The 21,337-nt window shown below is 37.1% G+C and overlaps 4 protein-coding genes across 4 annotated transcripts; 2 read left to right on the top strand and 2 right to left on the bottom strand.

Moving 5' to 3' along the window:
* Positions 1–341: 341 nt before the first annotated feature.
* Positions 342–2,404, top strand: aplnr2 (apelin receptor 2). Its single transcript, XM_073837018.1, has one exon. It carries the CDS (start codon positions 568–570, stop codon positions 1,792–1,794), a length of 1,227 nt encoding a protein of 408 aa, XP_073693119.1. The 5' UTR covers positions 342–567; the 3' UTR covers positions 1,795–2,404.
* Positions 2,405–2,543: 139 nt separating this feature from the next.
* On the bottom strand, positions 2,544–7,254 carry psmc3 (proteasome 26S subunit, ATPase 3). Its single transcript, XM_073837016.1, has 11 exons — positions 7,180–7,254; positions 6,585–6,665; positions 6,375–6,500; positions 6,148–6,252; positions 5,905–5,967; positions 5,666–5,803; positions 5,439–5,582; positions 4,493–4,738; positions 3,381–3,526; positions 3,026–3,107; positions 2,544–2,867 (listed from the first exon to the last, which is right to left on the bottom strand). The coding sequence occupies exons 1-11, from the start codon at positions 7,219–7,221 to the stop codon at positions 2,757–2,759; spliced, it is 1,284 nt and encodes a 427-aa protein (XP_073693117.1). The 5' UTR covers positions 7,222–7,254; the 3' UTR covers positions 2,544–2,756.
* Positions 7,255–9,778: 2,524 nt separating this feature from the next.
* Positions 9,779–15,478, bottom strand: mtch2 (mitochondrial carrier homolog 2). The gene is made up of 13 exons (XM_073836027.1): positions 15,333–15,478; positions 14,551–14,635; positions 14,303–14,409; positions 13,916–13,939; positions 13,698–13,754; positions 13,438–13,495; positions 13,300–13,351; positions 13,144–13,203; positions 12,750–12,843; positions 12,526–12,573; positions 11,257–11,324; positions 10,945–11,020; positions 9,779–10,607 (listed from the first exon to the last, which is right to left on the bottom strand). Exons 1-13 carry the CDS (start codon positions 15,417–15,419, stop codon positions 10,521–10,523), a joined length of 903 nt encoding a protein of 300 aa, XP_073692128.1. The 5' UTR covers positions 15,420–15,478; the 3' UTR covers positions 9,779–10,520.
* A 3,104-nt stretch (positions 15,479–18,582) lies between these two features.
* Positions 18,583–20,647, top strand: c6ast1 (six-cysteine containing astacin protease 1). Its single transcript, XM_073836028.1, has 8 exons — positions 18,583–18,651; positions 18,786–18,816; positions 18,895–18,960; positions 19,140–19,292; positions 19,379–19,496; positions 19,929–20,107; positions 20,296–20,377; positions 20,515–20,647. Exons 1-8 carry the CDS (start codon positions 18,583–18,585, stop codon positions 20,645–20,647), a joined length of 831 nt encoding a protein of 276 aa, XP_073692129.1.
* The last annotated feature ends 690 nt before the right edge of the window (positions 20,648–21,337 follow it).

Here is a 21,337-nt window from a genome sequence, read left to right on the forward strand (position 1 = left end):
CCAGGATTCATTTTCACACCTGAAATGATCACTACAGGGTCCTGACTTTAACCCTACTAAAAGTTTTTCGGAAATGTTGTAGACTTCACAGAGTGGTTTGCCTCTCCTATTGTCAATATAAGATCTCAGCCAAAAATTAATGCAACCAGTGATAGAAATAGTTGTTGAAACAATGCCACAACGCGTAATCGAAGCTGAAGGTGATCCAGTAAAATATTAGCATGTGCAACTTTTAAAAAAAAAAAGTCAGGGTGACATGTGAGAATTTCTTTCTCATCTGTATTCAATGTACAACTTCCAATAACCTTTTTTCTTTTGTCTGTAATTGATATCCCACAGAAATCGAAGAGGACTGAGGAGGAAGGAAGTCTCACTGACTCTTTAAACTAATTCCTGGGAAACATCTAAATATAGTCCAGTGGAAAGACATCATCAGTTTACAAGGAAGCGTTTCTTCTTGCAAACCATTCTTACCCTCTCAAGCCCTTAAAAAGAAACCCTCAGTTCTCATTCCTGCTCATGTCATCCACTTGCTCTCTGCACTAGGTGCAAGTGTGTGGCTCTCAGATGTCTGGGTCTCTGCCCTTGCCTTCACCCTCTCCCTTTCCCTCATGTGACTACAGAGAATGGTCTGCAACCTGGGTGCTGATTCCGAGTGTGTACCTCTTGGTGTTTGTCGTGGGCTCCCTGGGTAATGGCTTGGTGCTATGGGTGTACCTGGACCGCCGAATGAGAGGCCGCGGGAGGATTGGAAGCGGTTCCAAATCTTCCCAGACCTCCGATCCATCTCCTTGCCCCTCCCCTACATCTTCTCGTACAGTAACAGAGTCTTTAATAGCCAGTCTAGCATTGGCTGACCTGGCCTTCGTCATGACCTTGCCGTTGTGGGCAGCGTACACAGCGCTGGGCTACCACTGGCCCTTCGGACAAGTTCTGTGTCAGGTGAGCAGTTACATTGTGGCACTGAACATGTACGCAAGTGTGTTTTCTCTGACTGGGCTTAGCGTGGAACGTTACTGCGTCATAATGCGAAAGCGTGCCAACGACTCAAAGCAGAGACGGTCGACCACACGCGCCAAGTGGATTGTGGGTAGTGTTTGGCTGGCGGCTGGAATCTTGGCACTACCTGCTCTCCTTCTGCGGACTGTAAGAGAGGTGGATTTGGAAGCGGGAGATGACGGTGACGAGCAGGACGGACATGCGTTCTCCTGCTTGTGTGATATGGACTACTCTAGTATGATCTCAAGTGAGCTGGACCCTGCTGCTGCAGAGCAGGCAGAGCTGATGTGGTCAGCAGCTTTGGGGTTAAAATCAACTTTGCTTGGCTTCCTGTTACCTCTTGTAGTGCTCCTGCTCTGCTATGGCTGGCTGGGGCGACTTCTTTCCAGACACTTCAGCCTAGGCCCGCGCCCTGATCATGCACGCCAACGCAGTCTCCTCCGTATCATCATCACACTTGTGCTGGCCTTCTTCCTCTGCTGGCTTCCTTTCCACACCAACAAGACACTCTCTGCTATGGTGGAACTGGGTATCCTTCCCTTTTCTTGCAGTTTTGACCAGTGGTTGGTGGCAGCCCATCCGTACTCCATTTGTCTGGGCTACGTGAACAGCTGTTTAAACCCACTGCTGTACGCTTGCTGTGATCCAGCTTTCCGGAAGCACTGCAGAGGTCTGCTTGTGTGCGTATGGGTCAAATGCAGAGGTCAGAAGGGAGGAGAGGAGAATGACCACCACAAAAGTTCACCAATACCATCTGGGACACATGAAGTGACAGTTAGTAAAGAAGAGCAATGAAGGAGAGATTTATTTGGCAGACTCTTTGACAGAGCTAAACTGTTTCTGTGAAAAATTCTTAATAAAGGACTGTGAGAATCATATTATTTTGTACTTCATCCTCTCAAGAAAACAACATGCCAACATAGTGTGGGAACTGATAAACAGACAGGATCCTTGAAGGTTTTCCCATGACATTATGGCATATATTTTAGACAAACTGCAGCTGAAATTTCCAGCATTATGATGCAATTCAAACTGTTCGTGCAGTGTGGGCATGTTGTTGAATTATGAACAGTTAAAAAATGATATTATTAGCCCTTATGTGCAATCTTTTTTTTATATGTAATAAAACTTTGAGAGCCTGTATTTGAGAGCATGTATTTTGGTATTTATACATGAACATTTATAAAATAAAATTACAAAACAAAAGTTAAAATACTTTCTTCAAGTAGGTTGATTCCTGCAAAAATGTTTAAACACTTCAGCACAATCAAAACGCTGCTGTTTTTCTAAGTATCTCTACCAGCCCGACACAGTAGCATTGGAGAAACCAATGGTATGAATTTTGGGCAGGACTAACTTTATGAGCAATGGCAGATTTTAAACTGTAAACTTGTAGTGCAGAAATTACAGCTTTGAAAAATGGAAGAGCTTGGTTACATATCCAAGATCATTCATGGTTTTTCTATCTCTATTAATAAAATCACAAGACAGTGGAGATATGGAAAACAGTACTTGATACCTTCCTAGAAAAAAGGACAAAAAAATAATGGAAAAAAGGTTTGTGTTTTAATGAACTGATAGACAAACATAGAAGTTAACTGAAAAATATTCCATGAGTGAGGCAGTCATCTGATTTCGTTTAATCGGTCTCCATCAGAACAGTACTGGATCCCAGTAGTGTTCAGGTGTACCTGATCCCGCTTACACACTCTCACTCACACACACACGCACACACACACACACAATCCTCCACTGGGTTAAGCATAGTACTGCAGATTGGCTTTCTTCTTTGCTTGCACCTCCAGAATTCCCTCCATATAGTCCTCATGGTTAAGTTCAGTGGCCCCACGGCGCAGAGCAATCATGCCCTAAAACACAAAACAGAACAATAAACATTTAGGTAACATGCAATAACAACAAATGACATCCAAGTCTAAGGCCTTAACCACATTGTTAATACCACCTCAAAAAAAGACATACTAGCAGTACAGATAAATTAATTTAAGGTTGTAGAAATCATACTTACAGCTTCAACACAAACTGCTTTACACTGAGCTCCATTGAAGTCATCAGTACAGCGTGCCAATTCTTCATAGTTCACATCAGGACTATAGCACACAAAGAAGTGAAAGGGAAATAAAATGAAATAAATATGGGAGAGAACAATGCACCCCAAGAAAATATTAAATAAGCTCTGAAAGCTCTTGTTATCTTTTGGCTTTAACTTTATATCTTGCCCACAATAACTGTGTGCTCTACCAGCCTAATCAGTGGATGTGCCAAAACACAAAATAACCATTTTAAAGCAACTGTAAAATATATATTTACTCATAACAACACCCAAGACTAACTGAGACACAAAAAAAACAAATGTTCCATACCAGACGTTCATCTTGCGTGAGTGGATCTGCATAATGCGAGCACGAGCCTCCTCGTTGGGCATGGGGAACTCAATCTTACGATCCAGACGACCTGAACGCAGCAGAGCTGGGTCAAGAATATCCACCCTGTTAGTGGCAGCAATCACCTAGGGGGACACGAAAAAAAGTCACAACTTAAAGTCATTGGATGCAAAATTTACTTTTACATGTTGCATGAACATAAATGCGTGTTGGCAGTGCATTTAGTTTTACTTCTACTTTTGCGTCTACGTTTATTTTTAAAAATAATAATCACTTTCTCAGATCAAACTGTTCTGAGGTTATTGGCAGAGTGATGTAGTTCTGCACAGGCAGCTCCCACGATTGTTGATTGACACTGCCGTTTTAGCACAGACCCACCCTGAGTGAGCAGTAAACAGTCCGCCATTTTTTCAATGCCAGACCAGGAGTAGACAAGAATGTCTCCTTAGGGATTGAGGTGTTTTTGTTTTTGTTGTTGGATGTAATAATGAACATAGCAGTCATCATTTATTCCCGACACCTGAGCCACTGAAGATGTAGATGATTACTTCTGTTTGGGGGGTTTGGGGGAATTCATAAATTAAGCGTATACCCACTTCAGTTGAGGGAGAAAATACGATGGGAGTTTTTCGACATACCCTAACTGTCTTAACCCAGAATACACAGAGTTTAGTGAGGGCAAGACAAGACGAGCATTTGAGATTAAATTTTACATTTTTTTTTTTTAAATAACTGATTGTTTCCCTAGATAAGACCCTTCTACCTCGGCTGGGATTGTTTAAAATCGCATTTGGGATCGTTTGAAGCTGCATTTAGACTGCATTTCAGAAGTTCAAACTCGGGGCACCATATGAGTCCATTATATAGCAAAAAAATTCTGAAATGTTTTTCTTTGCAACTGAAGAAAGAAAGACATGAACATCTTGGATTAAAAAGGGTGTTGCTTTACTTTTAACCAAAAGTACGTTATAAATTTTTCCATTAAGACCATAAAGAACCATATCAACTTGTTGACTATGGGTATCCGATGACCCTTTAAGGCTGACAGGTCCACAATTATGACAGAGTATCATATAGGCTCAAGTGCATACCTTCACTTGCATATTGGGCTGGAAGCCATCTAACTGATTGAGCAGCTCCAGCATGGTCCTCTGCACCTCTCTGTCTCCGGCCTTCTCACTGTCAAAACGCTTGGTGCCAATGGCGTCCAGCTCATCAATGAAGATGATGGAGGGAGCCTTCTCCTTGGCAAGAGCAAATGCGTCACGTACCAGTTTGGCACCATCACCAATAAACATCTGCACCAGCTGAGGGCCAGCCAATTTCAAAAATGTTGCCTGTAAAAGGACAGCAAAAAATTTAATTAAGATAAAGTTTGATGCATTGACACAAAATGTAGTACAAGGATGTCAAAAGGACAGACTATTAATTGAAGATCAATTTAAGTACTTATAATCAGAAGTAGTTTTAGAGTTTGATCATTACTTGGGCACACGACCCTAAGAAATTCACAAAGCTACTTTTTTCTCTCCAAAAACAGCACCACGTTTTGGGAATAGAGTTTAGATTCATTCATTTATTTATTTTCTTTAATCATATGTAACCAAGGACCACAAAACCAGTCATAAAGGGCATTTAATCTGAAAGCAGAATAAAGCTTTCCATTGATGTACAGTTTGTTAGGATAGGACAATATTTGGCCCAGATACAACTACTAGAAATCTGCCTTTAAAGTTGTCCCAATCAAGTTCTTAGCAATGCATATTACTAATCAAAAATTACGTTTTGATGTATTTATAGTTGTAAATTCACAAAATATCCTCAAGGAACATGATCTTTACTTAATATTCCAATGATTGTTGGCATAAAAGATTTTTTTTTATTTTTAACCCATACAATGTATTGTTGGCTATTGCTTCAAATATATCGTGCTACTTAAGTGGTCCAGGGTCACATATTAAACAACAAACATGCATGTTCTCCAGATCATTAGTTCAGCCCTATCACTGATGGTTCTCTCTTTCAGAGACACTGCACCTTGGTTTGGGCTGCACAGGCTCTGGCCAGCAGGGTCTTTCCTGTGCCTGGTGGTCCGTACATCAGAACTCCCTTTGGTGGCTGGATCCCCAGATTCTCAAACTTCTCTTTGTGGTTCATGGGCAGAACAATTGCCTCCACCAGCTGCAAAGAGCACAGCAGTGAGCTCAGAAATAATTCACCTAACATTCTGTCTACAATTCTGTCATTGTGAGCTACTTCAATACCTCTTGAATTTGTTTGTCAAGGCCACCAATGTCACTGTACTGCTCTGTAGGCCTCTCATCCACTTCCATGGCCTTAACTCTGGAGTCATACTCAGTGGGCAGAGTCTCCAAAATCAGGTAAGAGTCTTTATTCACTCCCTGAGAGCAGGATCAGAAACAAATTAAACATTTCAATGCATTTTCATCAACATAATTTAAGGCTGTGAATAACTCGCCAAGAGAAATTCATTTTTACTTACCACAAGATCACCAGGTTTCAGTTTCTCAGCATCCACCAAACCAATCACAGGCAGGAAATAAGTCTGCAATTACAGTAATGTCATACACTATAAAACTATTAAGATAAAGTTACTAATATCTATTCAAGCATGTATTAAAGAAAGCAGTACCAAAAACACACACACAAAGAAAAATGTTTGTAGCGGAAAAGAAAAAGCATGATGGAAAATTATGAAGCTGTTCAAAAAACATAACTGACTCACCTGCCGCGTAGAGGTTTTGATGACGGCACACTTGCCCTTCCTCTGCGAGTCCAGATCAATATTGGCTCCATCCTCCTCTTGGTCATTAGGATCAACATCTAGCAGCTTCCATTCAAACACACAACACATACAAAATTTGAATCCCATGCGCATACAGACCAAAAAAGCTCCTTATGTCCCATTTTGACACGGCAAATAAGATGTCTAGAGAAAGGGGACATATTTACCTCTATGACATTAGAGACGAGGTAGGGCAGAGTCTTGTTGACTTTGATTTTCTCTGTGTTTTCCTTGATCTTGTCTTTCATGGCTTGCAGCTCGTGAGTGACACGCAGGACCTCACTCTTCATGATCTGAAATCATGTACATTATAATGAGATACAGACACTGAAAACAATCATCTGCACACTAAATGTGAATTACAGTATGAAGGGTACCTTAATCTCACTGTCCAAAAGACGAGTCCTCTGAACAATCTCTTCAGTGGACATCTTAAGGACTTCTTCGCCAATGCCATCCTGTAAAATATAACAGAGTCGTCATGTTTGAATATGGCTTGTCTGTTTTAAAGTCTTCCATGCTTTAACCTCATAAACGTCAGATATCCTATATTTATAATGAATAGTAATACTCAAACAATCTTCTGATCCAACTTAATGTGAGCAGCAGGAAACCTCCGTTACCATGATCACTCTGCTAACGCTAACTTAGCAAGCCACAATCACACTTGTACTACATATGTTTTTCGATCTTTTTGTAATTTTAGTCGGAATTAAAATCAGAAGTTGTTCTGTCATTATCAACCACGTTAAATGATCGTAAGGGTGAATGCACACACTTATAAAGATTGAATGAAGCAAAGTGAAATTCACTGTGTCATGCTATGCTCTTCCATCAGAAAGCCATCAGACCCAAAGCCAGTGCTCAAACATTCATTCAACGCGTCACTCCTAATACATATTTCTGCAAATATGTACAATATTTACTGGTTTTATAAAACAGTACAGAACCCCTAAAAATCATAAAACAGACCTCCACTTCATCCCAAACTGATCTGTCATTCAGCGACGACATCTTGAAAGTGTTGTTTCTGCTCTTTTTCTTCTTCTTGTAGATTTTTTGCGGCTAGCAAACCTGGTGCATGGTGACATTAGCGCCGCCAATTGGACAGGAGTGTAGCGTGACAAGTGGAATATGATATTATGAGTCCTTTAATCTAAAGCTGCTGTTGTGTGATATTTTAATAAGGCATTGTCTATTTTTGTTTGTCCTGGGACACTAAGGACATTTTGCAATGTGAGGTTATGTTTTCTCATTCATATGCAATACATAATAGACCGTGTTTTACAGTGTTGTATAGTCCTGTTTCATGTTTACCTGTTCTGGATAAAGAATAATTTAAACAAGTTTTTTTTCCCCTTTAATGTCTTAATACATGAATATCAACTTATGTTAAGTTGCTTGTTTTTCTATTCTCATTACAATAACAAAAGCCTAACAAAATATGGCATAAAAATGTACAGATGCGTAGACAATCTGCGTTTACAAGAGCTTTTCAAAATACAGATGAGCATCCAAAACAAACACACAACACTACGACAACATTACCACAATCATTTTTTCCCCCATATTCTGTAATTTATGCAGATTTAGAAGGATTTCATAAACTATATTAAGGTTGTGGTGTAGACTGCCCACTTTTTAAGGTTGAGAATAGATCTGAGCATATTACCACATTCAGTGACCTACACATTCAACGGCTAAAAAGATAGCTACTAATTCTGTTGTAAAAACTGAAATATTGTTAGATATCCTCTTCTTTAAGCTTATTTTAAAGTTTGGGATGTATATTGTTGAAGCTGTATGACCAGAGTTGGGATTCTTGGACACATTTTACATCACGTTGAGGTCACATAACTGAGCACTTTATCTGCCATGTTGACCAGAAAAGCTAACCTAACCCCCCAAAATATATTGTATCTTATTAATATATACAGTTGAAGTCAAAAGTTTACTTACACCTTGCAGAATCTGCAAAATGTTAATTATTTTAACAAAAATAAGAGGGATCACAAAAATACATGGTATTTTTTTTTATCTAGTACTGACCTTAAATAGATATTTCACATAAAGAATGTTTACATGTAGTCCACAAGAGATAATACTAGTTTAATTTATCAAAATTACCACATACACTTGATTTTTAATATTGTGTCATTACCAGAAGTCACTTCTGTTTTTTTTTAGTGATAGTTGTTCATGAGTCCCTTGTTTGTCCTCAACAGTTAAATTGCCCGCTGTTCTTCAGAAAAATCATTCAGGTCCCACAAATTAATTGGTTTTTCAGCATTTTTGAGTTTGAACCCCTTTCCAACAATGACTGTATGATTTTGAGATCCATCTTTTTACACTGAAGACAACTAAGGGACTCATATGCAACTATTACACAAGCTTTAAACACTCACTGATGCTTCAGAAGGAAACATGATGGATGCATTAAGAGCCAAGGGGTGAAAACTTTTGAAATTTGAAGATCAGGGTAAATTTAACTTATTTTGTCTTTCGGGAAACATGTAAGTATCTTATGTAGCTTCTGAAGGGCAGTACTAAATGAAAAAAAAAAATATTTAGTCAAAATAAGAAAAATGTACATATCTTCTTTCTGTTCAAAAGTTTACACCCCTGGTTCTTAATGCATCATGTTTCCTTCAGGCGCATCAGTGAGCGTTTAAACCTTCTGTAATAGTTGCACGAGAGTCTCTCAGTTGTCCTTGATCTCAAAATCATAGTCATTGTTGGAAAGGGTTTAAATACACAAAAATGCTGAAAACCAAAGAATTTGTGGGACCTGAAAGATTTTTCTGAAGAACAGCAGGCAGTTTAACTGTTCAGCACAAAGAAGGAACTCATGAACAACTATCACTAGACAAAACAAAACAAATGAACAGGGCCATTTTTATAAATTCAACTATTATTTTCTCTTGTGGACTATAAGTAAACAGCTTTTATGTGAAATATCTTATACAGGTCAATACTAAATAAAAAATAACATGCATTTTGTATGATCCCTCTTACTTTGCTCAAATAATTAACATTTTGCAGATTCTGCAAGGTGTATGTAGACTTCTGTCCTCAACTGTATGTAAATGCTTAGTGTGGTAATATCAAAGGCATTAAATATTGATTGAATATTGATGTACAAAACCATATACATGTACATTACATTGTAATTTTACATAATACATACTTGTAGACAGGACACCTAAACAATCAGCTTAACTAGCTTAGCTTTGGTAGATGCAAATTATTCTAACGCATATTTTTATTTTTATCATTTATCATAAAACAAAACTGGAGGAGCCCTCTGTTTGAAGACCCCTGGTTTAAAAAAAAAACACATAATGGTTAATAAATCCTTTTCCCCCCGATACTTTCTTGCTTGCGCTATAATATTATTTAAAGGCTGTGTATGTTATTTGCATTTGTGGTCAAACTGTATTTCATTTACTCTTGTTTTCCAGACAATGACAATAAAATCAAAAGTGAAGTACAATGTTACAGCTAGTTCCTGAAATGATTCTGTATGTGTAGCACCTGTCTGTTGTACAACTAAGACACAAAGACCAAAAAAATCATTCTCACATTTATTTGGGTCAATTAGAATGTCATTGGAATTAAAAATATCAACCGATTGCAACTGGACCAGAGCTCTGATGGAGATCAGGCTGGAAATCACCCTCCACAACACACAGTTCTAACTTCCTCACTGATATGAAGCCACATAGGCTCTTATCTGTCAAAAATCAACAGGGTGAGTAAAGCCTATAATGCAAAACACATCTGGTGGACATCAGATAGACAATGAAGTGGTATGGTGCTGCATAACCTTCTTCTCACATGAACACACATAACACAGTCTACTATTAACAGGGAAGAGAATTTCTTGTTTGTCAGTCAGTCAGTGCATGAACCAGTAGAGACAACAGCAGGTGTAGAATTACTGTTTTACTGACAAGAATTATGGTCAAGCACAAAAAACAGATGTAAGGGGCCTGTACTGGACTCAGGCACAGATGGTCTAGAGCGCCCTCGAGTGCTCCACTGAAATCATAGTGCGGTTTATTTTACTTGGTTATGTATACAAATCCCTGGGTATTAAAATAAAGCTCTTTCATGATTTCAAATCAAATCATAATGTAGTGAAAACAACGTACTGATAAAATTAACAGTAATAATCCTGGAGGCTGATGCGGACTGATTATCAAAAAAAGTTTGTCGTCTTAAACAAGTGCATACGAAGAATTAGGAGTCCAACTTTGTGGGCCAGCTCAATTATATTATTATAATTTTAGACTATGCTCATAGCTTCCCATTCAAAAAAATCTCTTCTGCTCAATGGCGTACGTCTTTCCTGCAGGCAACTTCCGGAAGAACAGACTGTTGCCTCTGCTCATGTTACCCTGAGACACACAAAAAGAGAAGGGGATCAGAAAAATATATTTTGACAGTTTCCTCAAATGTTAACCATTGCTAACAATGAAGTGTCTTAGTAACAGAAAAAAAAGGATCTAGATGACCAGAATAAAACACTGTCTGGTCATTTTATGCAGTCACAAAGGTAAACTCATTATCACAGTAGTGTGCTGCTTTAATACTATTAGCTCTTTAATTCAATTAGACTATTAAGATCCCAATTAACATTATAAGCTCATCAGCGGAAGAACTAACACATTCAAGAAACGTTAACAAAATGCAAATACCCATTCCTAGTAATTCATATCAAGAAAAAGTGCTCACCTCTCGACTCAGGTGACTCCAGCAGTGGAGCCAGTTGGGATAAATGGCAGCATAAGGTGGCAGACCTCCAGCCAGCCTGGGTCAGATCAGGAGAAACATTTACTATATGGTTTACGACAATACCTGCAATAGTCTTAAATATTGTAAGTAGCCGAAAATCACAGTACATGTCATTTTCGGCGAGTGAACAGAACTTCATCATTTGAAAGGGGTGAATATGTTTAAGACTACTGACTTACTATTCATGTACAGTAAAATAGCATGTAATGCCATTCACAAATGCTTCCACTGGAGTCACACAACATTTCTTACCCACAGTTATTTACTGCCATCAGGTTGGACACCAATACAAATGGATACGTCAGCATACTTGCAAAAAACTGAGTAAAAATTAAAAAAAAGAAAGAAGTAATGTGTTAGAATGAGAGCAATATCAAAACCTAGACCAACAAAACAACCCTCAACAGACACACTGGCAATAGAGTTGCCACGGGCTGATGCTCTTTTTATTGTACTTGACACACACAGACACACACACACAAAAATACATTGTACGGGTCAAAATTATTGATTTTTTTTATGCCAAAAATCATTAAGATATTAAGTAAAGATCACGTTTCATTAAGATATTTTGTAAATTTCCTGCCGTAAATATCAAAACTTAATTTTGATTTGTAATTATGCATTGCTAAGAATTTAATTTGGACAACTTTAAAGTCGATTTTCTCACTATGGACTCTCAAATTCAAGATTTTTAAATGGTTGTATCTCAGCCAAATACTGTCTAAATTTCACAAAAATGGACGCTTATGACTGTTTTTGTGGTCCAGGGTCACATATAGAGCAAAATATCTGTCCAATTTACTAATTCAGCTGGTGTTTTTCAAACCAAAAGCAATCTTGAGCTTTTTTTTTTCTTATATATTGTTTTAAATGAGACATCTTTATTTTTTTATTGTTACAACTTATTTATTTGTTTAATTTTAAAACACAGTTTCGAAATGTAGGAACAATCTGAAAATCTAATGAAACCTCATCAGCTTGCCTTCAGAAAACAATGCAGGTTTTTAAGAATATACATACATTTATATCATTATTTAAAAGAATAAGAGCTTAAAACATCAGCCCATCCACCTTGGGCAAAAGTAAGCCTATTGGCAAGATTTCTGGTTCATTAGCTGCTATAGGGAAAAAACATTAACAACCCTGCAGTAAATAGTAAAACTGTTTGCACTACAAACCAGTGTGTTCCTAATTAAGATAATACATTAAAATAATATGGTAAGAGACAACAATTTGCAATATCAAGCAGCAAAACAAGCTTTTTTTATTTTGTACAGCTAAAAATAGCTGGATGCGACGGCAAACCAGACCCATAAAGTTTACAACTGGCCGTGCCCACTCTTACAGGGATAAAGCATTTTTATAATAGGACATTACTATTTAGAATGGTTTTTATTCATGTTTTAATAAAAATAAAAACACAAGTATAAATGCTTGTGTTATTTTAAACAGAAATTTCAGGCTGTGGCGGATGCCTGAAACATTCGTCATTTAATGGTTCTGTAAAAAAGGACTTACCCCAGTCACAGCTTGAGAGCAGTTTTTGATCTCTCCTGTATGACTCGTCTGAGACAGGGACAACAGGATCATCAGGTCAGCACATAAGATGCAATTATGATTATGTACAATTATTGCTCTAGCAAAACTATGCAATGGTAAATCAGTAAATACTGAAAGATCATTTCAAATACATTAAAATGAAAATTTGTTGGTCGTACACAAGTTTGTGTTTGCTTACGTACCGAGTCGTCTATAGCGTATGTGTTTATGAAGTGAGCAAGCATGTTGCAGATCCACAGGGAAAGAACATCACCCAGTAGGCGAGGAATGAGGCCACTGTGGGTTGACAAACACATAAATGCTGAAGTTAAAGACACAAGGGCCTGGTTTCACAGACAGGGCTTAGCTTAAGCTAGGACTAGGCCTTAGTTAAATTAAGACAATTAAGCAGCTTTTATAAAAATGCCATAGAAGAAAACATTACAGGTGTGCATCTTGAGACAGAACAAGGGCACTGACATATTTAAAGATATGTTTGAGACAGATCAAACATGCATTTTAGTCTGGGACTAAAAAATGCATCATGAGGCAACCCATAGATTACCTCATATTGAAAACATGTAATTTTGCACTTACGCAAAAAAACCCAGGATTCCCTCTTCTCTGTAGATGGTAACTATGGAGTCAAAGACACCACTGAAAAGAATAACAAAAAAATATATATTGATAAACCTGTGAGACCGTAAAAGAAAACTGTGCCTGAAAAAAAAAAAAAAAAAAAACACAACTAACCTGTATTTGGCTTCTCTACCAATAAACTGGACCATGCATCTGAGAGTGATCACTGGGATGGAAAAAAAAGTCATATTTACACACTGATGAGAGACTAAAATCCCGAATCCTGTTATTTATTGTATTAAATGTATTTACCATGAAAAGGGTGTGTGACAACTGTAGCACATGAGCGTGCAATCATTTCTTTAGTGGTCTAAGAAGACAAAAAAAATGAGGGTAAAAAAATCAAACACACACTCAAAACATTACACATTTCAGAAAACAGTAACTGGTGCAAACACAAAAGTAAGTGTGCAAATATCTTCTGTGAGTCATTCAGCCACATTAGTCTCATGACTATGTAAACAGGCCTTGACCGACATACAAGAAGGTATGAACCCTACAATGTGTCTCACCTCATTTACTACATGTTGCAGAGAACCCTCCTCTGCTTTCTGACTGCATCCCACTATCTGAGAAGGTGAAGAGATGAGATACATGCTATTACATCATCTCACACACAAATGTATAACTAACTGCAGCAATGCCAGTCAAAGCATTAAAAAAAGGTGAAAAAAATGGATTCAAACACTAAAATAATACCTCTGAAAACATATACAAAACATGTTCCTACCTCAATCTTTTCCTCCTGGCATTTCTGTGGGTTATGACAAAAGGTTAGAGCCATTTAAACCAGAGTATAAATAACCTCTGCTTAACTGTGCCCAGCCAGATAAACACAAAAGTCACACTGCAACAGTCTGAACACTGTAACATACAGCCGGCAACACTTTGCACAATGCACAGTTACAAAAGTCTATCTAACAACTGGAAAACATGGAAACATGCACTTTACTGATGGTGCAAATGGTTCCAGAGAAAAAAAAAACTAGGCATCATGCTAAGGAAACTAAGGATTACACAATACCAGAAATTCAGAACAAAACAAATTTACATTTTTTATCAAAACAGAAAATTATAATTATATATATGAATTAATAATGTTGTGTGCATACTGTACCTGCAAAACTTTACTGTGAACAATGGTGCCAATGGTCCCAGCACAAAGCCTTGGGGCAAGGCCTTTAAACAGGCCTGATTTCCCATCAATCTTGACAATGTGTTTGGCTAAAAGAAACAAATGTATGTGTAAGAGCTGCAAGCATTTTTCCATAATTCTTAAAATCAAATTCCATATCAAATGAAGACTTAAATTAACAGCTGCTATAGGCACAAAAAGAAAAGCAACCGGTCACCTTATGATCTTACCATATGCAAAAAGCCCTGGAAGCTGGTACACTTGTCGACCAAACAGATTTCTGCCTAGAGTAGGAGGAAGAGGTTCATGTCCGACCTATATTTGCAATGATACAAATTAGTAAGTTCACCAATAAAACAGATGTGAATGTGACAAATTGATACACAATACATTTTATTGTGTCTGAAAACAACAACAACAAAAAATGTAGGTACACAGTTCCCTCTTGTAGTATTGTTATACTAATATCTGTTGTATACTGTACAGAATATCTGACTTACAAGAATGACAGTGTATATAAGTAAGAGTGTGTATACATAAATACCGAAAGACAGACGTGCATTACCCTAACACCAAATGACAGCAGATACTGGGTGAAAATGCTGTTCGAATTGTTTTCAAAGGGCTTTTAATACATTAACATAGCACGACTTTTTTATTAAATTTACAAAAACTGCTATAAAAATGATTACTGACAGACCTAGCAGACTGACCTTTAGAGCATTAACTCACACAGCAGATAGACAGCGGTCAACAACTCTGCTAGTACAGCTAACTAACGTTACCCCCATAATGATGAGCATCGACACTTTTATCCCTGCAAACAAATGTACTGCACACAACGATGCTCACTCTCTGAAGGACACATTTCATTATGTATTAACCAGGTTACTGTTGATAAAGGAACTGGCTAACGTTTATCAACATGCTATCGAAACTACTCGACAGCGGCGCGTTTGCAGGCGGGAACTTGCTACTGCTGTCATTTTTGCATGTATTGTTTAAATCCTACCTGAACTAAAACCTTGATGTACATAAGAGGGTGGGAAAGGATTGTTAATCCAGACCCAAGGAGGACTTGGCCACATGTGTCCGCCATTACCAAGACGATCCGAAACGTCCCCCTCCTTGACAGAGAAGGTCCGTTGGTATTACGCGTAAAACAGTGTTGCCAGATCTTGTTAAAAACTACCAAATAAAATTAGTCTTACAAACTAAGCTTAAAATAACCGATTTTCCTCACGAATAATAGACGATCTCAGTTTTGTGCTGTACATGTTTGTCTGATTTCGTTGGTCTGATTATATAATAAGAGCATTTTACAAACATATGTTTTTTTGGCAAACAACTTACAGCTAGCATTCTAGCTAGCTTACAGCCATCTATACTTATGAGTTAAGAAAATTGAAACAGAAAGCAGCTCAAACCGCAGGTAGGGGTAAATGACAAATGTGATTATTGTGCGGCCATATATCTCTTGTTCCTTGCCCTACCTGGGAAAAGTAAGCTCTAATAAGTGACTTTATTCTACAAACAATAATAAAAACAATACCTAAAAATTTCCATCTACACTTATGATTTATTAGCTACTTGGTGTTAAAAACCAGGAACAATGTTGCTTATAAAAAGCGGACTTGGCAACATAGACTCTGTCTAATAGGTCACCTGATTGGGAGTTTTCTTAATTCTCCAGCAGGCGGCGCACTCTTACATCAAATTAACACCTGTATGCAGGAGAAGTATGGAGTTGTCTGGGTCCTTGATTTACTACTCGTTAAAGTAAAATTAAAGTATTTTATAAACCAAATATTATATGTCCTTAAAAGGCCAGTGCCCTTTGTCATGTAAATAATAGTTTGTAGCTGCCTTTACACAATCCAGGTGAGGGACATGCACAGAGTTCCTCATGGGCTCAAATGTAAAAAAAAAAAAAAAAAAAGAAAGAAAAGAAAAGAAAAGGCATTTATATACGGAGTAATTCCAATTGAACAATTACGGTAGTAAAATTATATATTTGCATAATTATAAAAAATAAAGTCCTTCAAGTGTTCTTGAACTTAAACTGCTTACACTTCACATAATAGGCCTGTTGGTGGCACTTGGGCTCTTTTTACCAACTATAGTTTAATCAAACACTAAATGGTATATGAATATGTAGTATGTAAATAATAGTAAATTAAACACTACTTACAGTTAAGCCATTTCACGTTTGTTAAATAAAAAAAAGAAAGAAACACTTAAAAACAGACAGTGGCTAAACCAATTTTTGAATCAGACCACTTTGTCAAAATCTGAGCTTGTTTAATAAGTATAGGCCTACAACCTTATATATGATTTGGTCAGTTACCCAGATGCGCAGCCATTTTGGCTATACTCGGATGTAAACGACAACAGCATGAATTACATGGTTAATGTACTAATAAATACGTTGTTCTGCTAATGCTGTCTAAACGTGTCGAAGCTCCTAAATCATATAGAGAAGGACTTAGTAAGCAGGAAAGGGCAAGATAAGTTAATAGGTGGTAAAATACATGCAAGCAGTATTAATTAAATTATTAGCCTAATATATTACCTACCTGACCCGAAAATGATAAGAACAAATGAATGTTGAATGTTGTCAAAATTCTTGCCCTTGAAATCCTGGCTCAGGTTGGCCAACCACAAACGCCTTTTGTTCCTCAGACAGTTTTTTTGCACTCTTCTCCTTTGATTTGTTATAACTTCTGGAAGTCTGTACTACTCCAAATGTTTTGTCTAAAACGTGATAATAATGAACCATTTTCAGCAGCAATAATCAGCAAAATATGCAAGTTTATTTCAGTTCAGTGGCATCGTTTACGTTCAGCGCCACCAATATGGCCGATTGATGACAGGATTGTTTGAGAGCGCACTGGCAACGATGTCTCAGACTGACATATAAGTACAAATAAACAGGTATTTTCAGAGTTTTAAGTCATTTGTTACTGTTTTGCACGTTTCATAATAATTATAATTCAAATGAGAGTATGTATTTGATCATTAATTATTGAAATGTTATATTTTTATTAATTACTTCATGTTTCTATTCACACTTTTATGTTTAAAACAGTAAATTCTTATAAGTTATTAATAAAAAAGACACAAGCTGAAGGCTTTTTCCCAAGTTTGATTCAGTTTTATGGGGGTCTTTGTGGTGTCTTTATAAAATGTAATATTGTGTATAAATTTGGTGCAGTATGAGACTGAATGGGTTAATGCTTATAAGTCAGGTCCTCAAGCTGTTTCATCATCTGTGTATCTGTATATCTCTGAATCATTAAGTGGTTTCATAAATCGTCTGAGATTGTCTGTAAATTGTAATTTGACAGGTGGTGGAATGAAATTTTAATGGAGAGCACTTAAGAGACTAAGCAAGGAGCTGGATTCATTCTGAACATTTACACCAATGTGAGGTGAGTGTCTATTCTTTTGATCTTTTATTCAACAGGGATGAGATCTACAGACATGTTTGCAACAGGCATGGATTGGAGAATATTTCGGTTTCCGTTTCAGAATGCAAAAGTGATTTTTCAGAATCTGAATAAAATAAATTTTAAATAATCACCATTACGCACATATAGGTACTTATCAAGCATGGAGATGCTCAACAATAGTTTCTTACATTATGCATTGTAAGACAAAGTGGTCTTGTTTTTTTTTTTTTGACAAAAAGGGACCATTTCATGATGTTGCTTTTCCCTGTTCTCAAGCTGGAAAACTATTGAGATTACTCATGCAATTTCAGTTTAGGCTTAAGTTATCAGTGACCTTATAAGACAATACATACGAAGATGAAGAGTGTGTGTGTGTGTGTGTGTGTGTGTGTGTGGTCTGGTATTCATCACGTTGTGGGGACCAAATGTCCCCATAAGGATAGGAATACCAGTAGATTTTGACCTTGTGGGGACATTTCTCAGGTCCCCATGAGGAAACAGGCTTATAAATCATGCACAATGAGTTTTTTTGAGGAAGTAAAAGTATGCACAATCTCCTGTGAGGGCTAGGTTTAGGTGTAGGGTAGGGTTAGGGCGATATAAAATACGGTTTGTACAGTATAAAAACCATTACGCCTATGGAATGTCCCCATAAAACATGTAAACCCAACATGTGTGTGTGTGTGTGTGTGTGTGTGTACATTTTTTATTTTATTTATGCATCTTGTTCAAAACATATGTGCACAGTTTCAAAATGTATCCCTAATGCCACACTGTGTTTGATCTAGAATAGATTCTCAGCAAGCTCTCATGATGTTCTTGTTGGTGACGGTCTGTCTTCTGCTGAGCGCTCTTCAAGCTCAGAGTCTCCCTGTTGAGGTAAGAGCAGACATGTCAGTAATATGTGAAATTGAAAACAAGATCAGTGGCAGCCTTCCTCTGTGAACTTTTTCATTTTTATTCAGGAATTTTTAACCAACATACTGTATGTTCAAAATTTTATGCATAAACAGGATATCTTGGAAAAGAGCAATGAGGAGACCGGTAAGAAATTATCTTCAGCAATATGACTAATGTCCATGTTCAGTTTAATAAAAATCTTTTAATAACACTGGTTCTCAGAAAACAGCACTGAGCAAGATGATATATCAGTGTCAGCTGTTATTCAAAGGGCCAACAAATATGCAGGTAAGACTGTTCGTGAAATATGTTTATGTTAGCAGCTCAATAAAATATACAAATATAGACTTGATAAGGAATGTAATGATTTTTCATAGCAGTTCAGGGCAGTCCCTCCTATGTACAAGCTAATAATGATGTTCCCAGAATTAGCGTTTGACTGAATTAATGTGCTTTATACCATACAGGACAGAGAATGAATGAGCCATCGATTGTATTTGGAGACATCGCTGTAGCAACAGGCTCGGGAATCACAGATCCATGCACAGCTCATGGGTGCAAATGGCAGAGAAGCCAAAATGGAAAAGTCTTTGTGCCCTTTGTCATCTCTGGTGAATACTGTGAGTGACAGCTCTTACCTAACTCAAAACCCTGTACTACATCATAACTCTTCAAGCAATTTTTAATATCTATACCTCTCCAACAGCCTCCAAGGAGAAGAATGTCATTTTACAAGGCTTGAGATCCTTTGAGAAATCGACCTGCATTCGCTTCAGACCTCACACAAAAGAGAGGGACTATATCAACATACAGCCTAATTCAGGGTAAAAAACCTAACTTTTATTTCCATTTATAACACTTGGGTTAAGCCTGTTTTATATTTACGCTTAAAAAGTTGCTTTGTTTGAATTATGATTTTTTAAAGAATAGCTTACCCCAAATTAAAAATTTGTCATCATTTACTCACCATTAGGTTGTTTCGAACTGTATGAATTACTCTTTTTCTGTTGAACACAAAAGACAATGTTTTGAAGAATGTTGATAGGTTAAAACTGGCTGGTCGCCATTTTTCCATACTGTGGATGTCAATTGCTGCTGGAAACAGTTTGGTTACCAATATTCCTCAAAACCAAGGTGCTTTACATTGTAGTTGATTTAATGTCAGTAAATGTAATGGCTGTATGTGGTGGGGTTAAACTAAAGGATTGTAATCAGAAGTATTATTATGGAGTCCTTCCATTATGTGTGATCCATAGGTGCTACTCTTTTGTGGGTCGTCGCATTGGAGGTCAGACTGTGTCTCTGGACCGTGCTGGATGCATCTCTCTGAATATAGTGCAACATGAGCTGCTGCATGCACTGGGCTTTCACCATGAACACAACCGCAGTGACCGCGACAAGCATGTCCAAATCCTTTTTACAAACATTATTCCTGGTACATTTGATTAGTACACATTTCTTAAGCAGGTTGTGCTTCGCATAGTTGCAAATCTTTTCAGTGAGTGTTTGATGTTTATTGCTGCTAAAAGTCTGTTTGTGATTTAGATGCAGAAATAGCAGATTATGAGGATTTTTTAAATATGACTGAATATTGTTTTGATAGATTTGTATTCACTATAATAGGGCAGGAGCACAACTTTGACAAAATCAAGACCAACAACCTGAAAACTGCCTATGACTACAGCTCTGTGATGCACTATGGAAGGCAAGTCTTTCTGTAGTTTAGTCAAACATATCTATCTTCTATGAATACCCCAAAAACATCTGGAAAATTGGTTGTGACAATTGTGACTCTGAAATGTGTTTGATTACTTGAATGTGCGTGTGTTTGTGTGGTTTTAGGTTTGCCTTCTCCAAGAACAGACAGTCAACCATCATCCCTCTTCCTGACAGTAACATTTCTATTGGGCAACCTGAGAAAATGAGTTCAAACGATATTCTGCGTGTTAACAGACTCTACTGCAGTACATTTTAAATCTTTCCTGCTCTTATTAATTCATTTACGAGCATTTTGAAATCTTTGTCCTTGCATTTTATAGGATACCTTGAAAAGCAAATGCATTTGTGATCCTGGACCACAAAACCAGTCATAAGGGTACATTTTCCGAAATTGACAATGTATACATCATCTGAATGCTGAAAAAATGAGGCAAAAAAAAAAAATATTTGAAAATCTGGAATCTGAGGGTGCAAAAAAAACAAAGTATTGAGAAATTTGCCTTTAAAGTTGTCCAAATGAAGTTCTTAGCAATGCATATTACTAATCAAAAATGAAGTTTTGATATATTTACATTATATATATATATATATATATATATATATATATATATATATATATATATATATATATATAATTTTTTTTTTTTTTTTACAAAATATCTTCATGGAGCATGATCTTTACTTACCCTAATTATTTTTGTCATAAAATAAAAAATCGATAATTTTGACCCATATATTTTTGGCTATTGCTACAAAGTGCTACTTAAGACTGGTTTCGTGGTCCAGGGTCACATTTATATTTTTTACTGTATACTTATTGTTGTTTTTCTTCTCGGAACAACACAGACAAGAGCCTGTTAAGAAATGGTTAGAAACCTGACATTGATGTTTTACCATTCTTACAGGTAATTTAATGAGGACTGAATACTTTACAGATTTAGTTGAG

The sequence above is a fragment of the Garra rufa genome, chromosome 3 (genome assembly GCF_049309525.1).
Source record: "Garra rufa chromosome 3, GarRuf1.0, whole genome shotgun sequence".
Taxonomy (NCBI): domain Eukaryota; kingdom Metazoa; phylum Chordata; class Actinopteri; order Cypriniformes; family Cyprinidae; genus Garra; species Garra rufa.